Raw genomic sequence first — 6,989 nt, 5'->3', positions numbered from 1 at the left:
ATGTTGAGAAATAAAAAAAAAAAATTTTTAAAAACCTTGTTTTTCTTGGTCAGGCCGGAAACTTATCAATCCACCCTCGTATAGGAATGAAGCCGTGCATTCTAACGTAAAGTCAAAGAATAATATTTTTTAAGGCATAGCCCTAATATCCAGACACAATCACTTCATTGTCAAAAGGTAGACCCGAAAACATTTGTCAATGTTGAAAAATTTAAAGTAACTCTTACAGGCACATAAATTATTTGCTGTGTCTCTTCTTCGACTTCTTCTGGTAGCTCCTCTTGCACCTTTTTACCTTTTTTGCCTTTTTTGCCTTTTTTTCCTTTATCCTTGCCTTTTCCTTTTTTGCCTGGCTTTGCTTCAGTAACGGTTTCTTTAAAAAATTAATACAAAAGTAGTTATTGATTGAACATTAACGTACGGCGAGTTTTTTTCTTTTGTACCTACCTGTTTGTTCTTCTTCAACATCGGTTAACATTTCAGTCAGAGTCGTTTCCGTTATTGAAGGAGGTTCAGTTTTTGAAAAAGGTGTTGGAACATCCGTGGTTTCTTCATCGTACTCTAAATCTTCCTCTCCAATTGCAGTTTCTGTAAAAATTGAAAATAAAAATTGATAATAGTAAGGACATGTGATACGGGCAATATACGATATATCAACATAATTCCAAAAAATCAAAATATACCGGTATATTCTGTTGGTGGTTGCGTTTCTGATGGAGTTCCTTTGCCTTTTTTCCCTTTCTTCCCTTTATCTTTTTTCTTGTCGCCCTTTTTCTTTTTCTTTTCCGTCAGTGTTTCTTCCTCTTCAGGTATTTCAGGAGGAGGCGGTACCACTGGAAGAATATTTTTTGAAGTGAGTTTTTAGACTAATATATGAACAATTGAGACATTGAAACATCTTGATTATTTTTGAATACAGTAATGAAAGAAGTGGGAAATTTCGTAATCGAAAAGTCCCTTAAAATTGATTTGATTTTAATTTGTCATAAATATGTACTAAAAAAACAAGAGAAAATCAACTTTAAAGGTGTTTTTAATTTAAAATTTTTTTTCGATTGAGTATATAGCTGACACCTACCCACTTCCGGTACTAAAATTTCTTCCTCAATTAGCCTGTCATAAGGAGTTCTGTGAAGGTAAAACGTTCTATTTCTAAAGTCTCCTCCTTCTGCGTCTAAGTAGGTGTTCAATCGGTCATCACCTGCGCTATCATTTTCGGCCATCATTTCTTCAAATTGATATTCAGTATCAAGGCCCATGAAGGCCATGACCCGCTGCTTTATCCATTCTCTTAAGTAGTCTGTCATGGCTTTTCAATCTACTCCAAAAAGAAACAAAATTACAGATTTACATATGTGCAAAGTAATTTTAAGAATGACCTAATGCTCTTTATCAATTTGTTTAATTTTGGAAAGACTTTAAATGGATGAGCTAAGAGTTATTTTTCACTTTGGTGGTTCAAATTGCGAAAGATATCTGATAATCTATAGATTTTTTGTTATCTAACTCTTTCTATTGTATTCCTACCACATTGTCCGACATAGTAAAACTACCAGCAATGATTTTAAACAAACCCGAATGGCAATTTTGTCATTTTTCCCTTATAAAACAATTGTAAAGTGATAACTTTAACATCTAAAACTCATTTGCCTATTAGTTATACGTGTACCATCAATTTAACCAATTGGTATAAACGAATGTACTCACACTTATTTGTACTATCGTTTAAATAGCTCTAAAACTTTTAAAACATTTCAAAAGTTAAAATCATTTGGTTAAAATTTTTGACGTAATTGTCATACACTACGGTTTCTACGGTAAATAAACATGAATCGGTTGTTAAGGGCAGCGTCAGCTGTTTAATTTCGGGTCAGTTCCCCCAATAACAAATTCTTTAAACACTGAGGGTATTCATATGAGCTTTATCAATATTATATTAAATCCCTACATCTACAAAATACATTGGGAAAAGTCAGTTATTGAAGAGAATTAATTAATAATGCCAAATTGTTCCTTTTTTTTGGCATAGTTGTATGCAAAAAGTAAGAAATTAAAATTTCTACTAGAAACATTGGAAATTCATCATCATCCTAAGGTCGTCAGCATTAAGACTGGTTGGACTCGTTCCTATCCTTAGGTAATCTTCGAATTTCCCTAAAAATAGAGTATTAACTATTTCTGAACAGTAATTTAATATTGGTCTACCTCTTATCCTATTAAATTGTGTGTCTACATCTTCAAGTAACCCTTCATGGTGTCCTACCAATCTATCTTGCCTATTGATTGATCCACAGCACTCTCTGTTCTCCTACTCTTTTTAATATCTCCTCATTTCTAACCTACCTACTAACCATCTCTATCCACGGTACCATGATCCTATTAAAAATTAATCCTTTTCTAACTACCAAGAATTGTCACATTAAAACTTTTGGGTGCTTCATCCCCTTCAGCTACTAATGCTGTTGTATGGCAGTCCTAAAGGATTACGCCGGTGGTTAGGGCGGAAATCATGGAAATGGGGGCGGGGTAGCGGCTGGGGTGAAAAAGATAAAACGGACGACGTGAAGACAGAAAAGAAGTAAATTACTATGTGTGGAATACTATTAGTGCCCTAGCTACAAAAACCACAAAAAGATTTGCACCAGGGCAGATAGATCCGTTTTCAACCCAGGGTCCTCCCTGATGGTAAGCCTGCAGGACATGTGGCTCGGCAAGATTTCCTATCCGTCCTGTTCTCATTCTCTTTTAATCCCCTGGAGTTTTCGTGAAGTCAGATTGAATCGGTGGACCTATAGATTTGACATTTAGAGGAGATATTCTTTAAACTGTTACACTAAGGAGACATTGTTTGAAATTCCAACTCTAAAGGGGTGAAAAGCGATGCTAAGGTCTGCATAGAGAAACATCAATTATTTTCTTAATGTACGATAGGAGGCAAAAGAATAAGGGTCCGGTGATGGCGAGAACCCATTCTGTATCCACAACAATGTGGATTGGATTGAGCACACTATATGTTGACGGAATTTTACAGTATGTTATTTAACCTTATTGACCATAAACCTTACAATGAGTGGTGATTAAGTGAAATATAGTATTATTTTTCTATTGTGAATATTTTTTTGCATAAAAATGAACGTGACAAACTTGCTCTATTTTTTGATGGGTTTATTTAAATGTGTGTCATGACTTAATATCATTCGTGGAAACATTACGGGAATGTGCTTTTCGAATTTTATTTTATTATCCGTTTAATTGTAATAGGTTTTACCTCTGTTGATAAGGAAAGCCGTAAATATTTTTTTCCTGCATAGGTGCAAAATAAAAGGGTTTTCGGGCTGCGAGTGTTGCCATTTTGCGTCGTGCTTTACTGAAAATCAGTCTTAAAATAATCATATACCTACCGAAATGTTTGTGATAATAAGTCTTCTGTTGGTTTCAAGTAATTTGGTGTATCAGGCTAAGGGTTTTGGTTTCGATCTAGAGGTAATTTTAACCATTTTATTTGTATTGCATTCAATATTTTTAGTTGCTGCTTTTTTGTATTAAGAGATTTGATAGTAAAATTTAATGTAATTAATTTTAAAGAAATAGGTTCGTTAAGAAATCTGCTACTTTTTTAAAACCCCACTTATTTAACAAGTAGCAGTTTTTCTCTGTTTAATTAGTAGGTACTTTAGAAAACATTACATTTATGTACACCTATACAATAATAAATTTCGTTGAACATGGGATAATGACATGTTTAAGGATGATTTTTGTTCATCGTGTTGCGAAGATGAAGTATGGGGATTTATGGTGGGTTTTTTGTGCGACATACTTTGCGATGATGATGATGATACGGAACAAGAAAATACGACTTCACCCTCTTCTTCTACAACGCCTACTGTTCCTGAGGATACTACACCCGCTCCTACTACCACTGCGTCGCCTGGAATGTCTAGTTCAGATGCAACAGAGGGATCAACAACTAACGGAGAGGAATCAACAAGTGCAGGAAGCGAATCAACAACTTCAGATGGAGATTCAACAACAACTACAACAACTAGCCCTGCTATGTGATAAAAATTATTTCTTATTGTCTATATACGATCCTTCCAATAGAATAATCAAATTGTTTCTTCAGAAACTATGAAATTTAATGATTGCAACATTACTTAAAAATAGCATCTAAAACTCTGCCGCGTTGTTTTAATTGTTTATTAATCTCCGTAATTATTGTTCGTGAAAGTGTGATTTTAGAATTGCTGTTTTATATGCAATGTTTTGCTATACCTGCAGGTTTTTGTTGTTGAATAATGGAGCTTTATGTTCTCTAACTCTATTTTTAACCCTTCTACCCGTTTGGCCTATATAAAATGCATCATATGCGTTACAACAATTTTTTTTATATACTTACACCAGCTTTATATAATGAAAAAATGTAAAATGCTTTTATTTCTTTAATAATACACAATATTTCATATTGCACCAACTATTAAATAATATCGTGTGTGATATTATATATATTTTTGCAATTTTATGGGCTACCTTCTCGGTGCCATTTGCAACGTGTATAATTTCTCGTATAAACCCTTTTTGCGCATTAATTCCAAATGGCTACCCATTTCAGTAATTCTACCGGAATTAACAACACAAATGATGTCAGCGTCTTGAACGGTGGTAAGTCGATGTGCTATAGTAATGCAAGTACGACCCTGTCTAGCTTGGTCCAAGGCCTGTTGAACGATCTAGAAAAGAATAACGATAATTAGATAATTTTTCTGGTCACCATTCCGATAAAGAACGAATTATTACAGGTAATGGGGCAGTAAATTATAAGACAGCGCAATTTACTACAAATAAAGGAAATTTTTATAATAGAAGTAGATTTGAATATCTTTATCACTTAAAGTAGATCGTTATAATTGAAATTCATTATAAACGATGGTACTAAAGGGATTAGAATCAGACGCTAACGCAGGGAAGGGTTTTGGGGGTTCTAACACCCTCCGAAGTGTGTGAAAAAATTTAGACATTTTTTACATTTTAAGTTTTCATAATTACATGTAAATTTTTAAATAATTTGTTTATAGAATGAGTCTAAATTATTATACTACAACTACTAGGCATATCTATTGAAAGTGCTAATGTAAAATTTTTTCCTGCGTCAACTTAAAATTGAAAATAACGGTAAAATATTTAAAAACCCCTTTTTCATTTATGAATAATTTTTAGATTTCGTTTTTCCAGTTTTGTATTCACACCTAACTAATAGCTGGTTTTTCCCCCCAATTACCTCTACTTTTATGTGTAGGCATTTCATATCAGTCAGTATTTATCTATTTACAATATTCTTTCTATTTATTAACAATCCGTTCCTGTTGAAGATTACGTACCAAAAATAGTAATAACTATAAGTACTAAACGTATTAGAGACATTTTTTAGTGATCAATATTACGTCATAAAATTTAATAATCAAATATGAACGTGTAGGTACTGCAATTCTAAAAATTTTCTGCGTTCGCCCTTGATTAAAATTAAGGATTAAATATTACGATATACCGAAAATGAAGGAAATATGAACACTAAATTTCTTAAGAATGAGAAATAACTTCAAGAAATCATTTTAATTAACATGAAATATTATTCTGAAAATTCATTTCTGAATTTTTTACCCACTACACGCTACCTCAAATTAGTGAGGGGTTGGTGGTGGTTGCTGTTGTCACCTCTCGTAGTTTAGTGGTCAGAACATTGGTGCGTAAAGCCAAAGGTCCCGGGTTCGATTCCCGGCGGGGGTGTAACAACAGCAACAATTTTTCCTTCATTAATTTGAGGTAGCGCGTAATGGGTAAAAAATTCAGAAATGAATTTTCAGNGTACGTACGTACGTACGTACGTACGTACATACACACATCATCAAAAAAATTGGCTAGCATGCTACTAATATGTTAAAACGTGGAAATATAATGAAAATTCCGATTTCACTTTTCGACCCAATTACAATAACTTCCTAATGGGAAGTTAAAAATACCTTTTCACTTTCGTTATCGAGCGCAGATGTAGCTTCGTCCAAGAGTAAAACCTTAGGATTTCGAACCAGCGCCCTGGCAATCGCAATCCGTTGTTTCTGACCCCCTGACAACTGCGCCCCCTTTTCACCCAGTCTTGTATCGTATCCCTAGAGAATAAGGATCAACTAATTGAGTTTATTCTCTTCAAAAATACGTAAATACGATACTTGTTTCGATCTGCTATTAAATATGTGTATGCACCGTCACCGTGGATTATTTTTTCAAATTACTCACCAAAGGTAAACTCGAAACAAAATTGTGTATGTTTGCTTTCTTTGCCGCTTCGATTATCTCATCTTTACTGACTTCCCTGCTATTAGCACCGTAAGCAATGTTTTCCGCAATTGTTCGATCGAATAGGTTTGGTTCTTGCGATACTATGCCAAGATGTGACCGCAAAGAACTTAGTTTCATGTCGGCCAAGTTTTGCTTGTCGATCGATACATATCCTCTTTCCGGGTCATAAAATCTTTCTAACAATTGGATTATGGTCGATTTTCCACATCCACTAGAGCCCACAAGTGCTACAGTCTTACCATTCAGAATGGAAAGATTTAGTCCGTTAAGGACTTTCACCATGGGACGTGTTGGATATCGGAAGTGTATTTTCGAGAAGTTAATGTCACCTTTTTCCTATAATACGGAACAGCATTTTGTTTGTTTATTTGCTTGTAGTTAGTTTCGAATTTATAAATTTTGGAAAATTCCAATTCCTTACCCATTTTTCTGATAGATTTTCAGAGGTGTCCCTAATTTTTGGTACGCGACAAAGTAAATTAAATATCCTTGTAGCTGCCGTTAAACCTTTTTGAAAATTGGGAGTAAAAGCGAGAGCGTTAGCTATAGAAACTGTTCCAAATATAAGAGACTGAGCGACTCTAGAAAAAAGTCATATTAAATTTAATATGTTTGAAAAATAACAAAATAATTTGTTA

At 34.0% G+C, this 6,989-nt stretch overlaps 3 protein-coding genes across 3 annotated transcripts; 1 reads left to right on the top strand and 2 right to left on the bottom strand.

Moving 5' to 3' along the window:
• Positions 1-227: 227 nt before the first annotated feature.
• Positions 228-1,802, bottom strand: LOC108743854 (the record flags this gene model as incomplete). Its single annotated transcript, XM_018479450.1, has 5 exons — positions 1,708-1,802; positions 1,079-1,318; positions 684-833; positions 448-588; positions 228-373 (listed from the first exon to the last, which is right to left on the bottom strand). Coding segments are annotated over exons 2-5 (666 nt in total), but the record flags the coding sequence as incomplete, so codon positions are not given.
• Positions 1,803-3,337: 1,535 nt separating this feature from the next.
• Positions 3,338-4,311, top strand: LOC108743852 (probable GPI-anchored adhesin-like protein PGA18). Its single transcript, XM_018479448.1, has 2 exons — positions 3,338-3,483; positions 3,748-4,311. The coding sequence occupies exons 1-2, from the start codon at positions 3,406-3,408 to the stop codon at positions 4,057-4,059; spliced, it is 390 nt and encodes a 129-aa protein (XP_018334950.1). The 5' UTR covers positions 3,338-3,405; the 3' UTR covers positions 4,060-4,311.
• Positions 4,312-4,397: 86 nt separating this feature from the next.
• Positions 4,398-6,934, bottom strand: LOC108743853 (multidrug resistance protein homolog 65-like; the record flags this gene model as incomplete). The annotated part of the gene is made up of 4 exons (XM_018479449.1): positions 4,398-4,727; positions 6,015-6,161; positions 6,289-6,687; positions 6,773-6,934. Coding segments are annotated over 4 exons (912 nt in total), but the record flags the coding sequence as incomplete, so codon positions are not given.
• Positions 6,935-6,989: the final 55 nt, after the last annotated feature.

The sequence above is a fragment of the Agrilus planipennis genome, unplaced genomic scaffold, assembly GCF_000699045.2.
Source record: "Agrilus planipennis isolate EAB-ADULT unplaced genomic scaffold, Apla_2.0 scaffold1335, whole genome shotgun sequence".
NCBI lineage: Eukaryota > Metazoa > Arthropoda > Insecta > Coleoptera > Buprestidae > Agrilus > Agrilus planipennis.
The sequence above is the reverse complement of the archived record's forward strand: the minus strand, read 5'-3'. Positions and strand labels throughout refer to the sequence as shown.

Bases quoted from the DNA above. Each gene is read 5' to 3' on its own strand.
- LOC108743852 (XM_018479448.1), top strand. From the start codon at position 3,406: ATGTTTGTGATAATAAGTCTTCTGTTGGTTTCAAGTAATTTGGTGTAT. The intron at 3,484-3,747 runs GTAATTTTAACC...GACATGTTTAAG, and splicing joins GTTTTGGTTTCGATCTAGAG to GATGATTTTTGTTCATCGTG.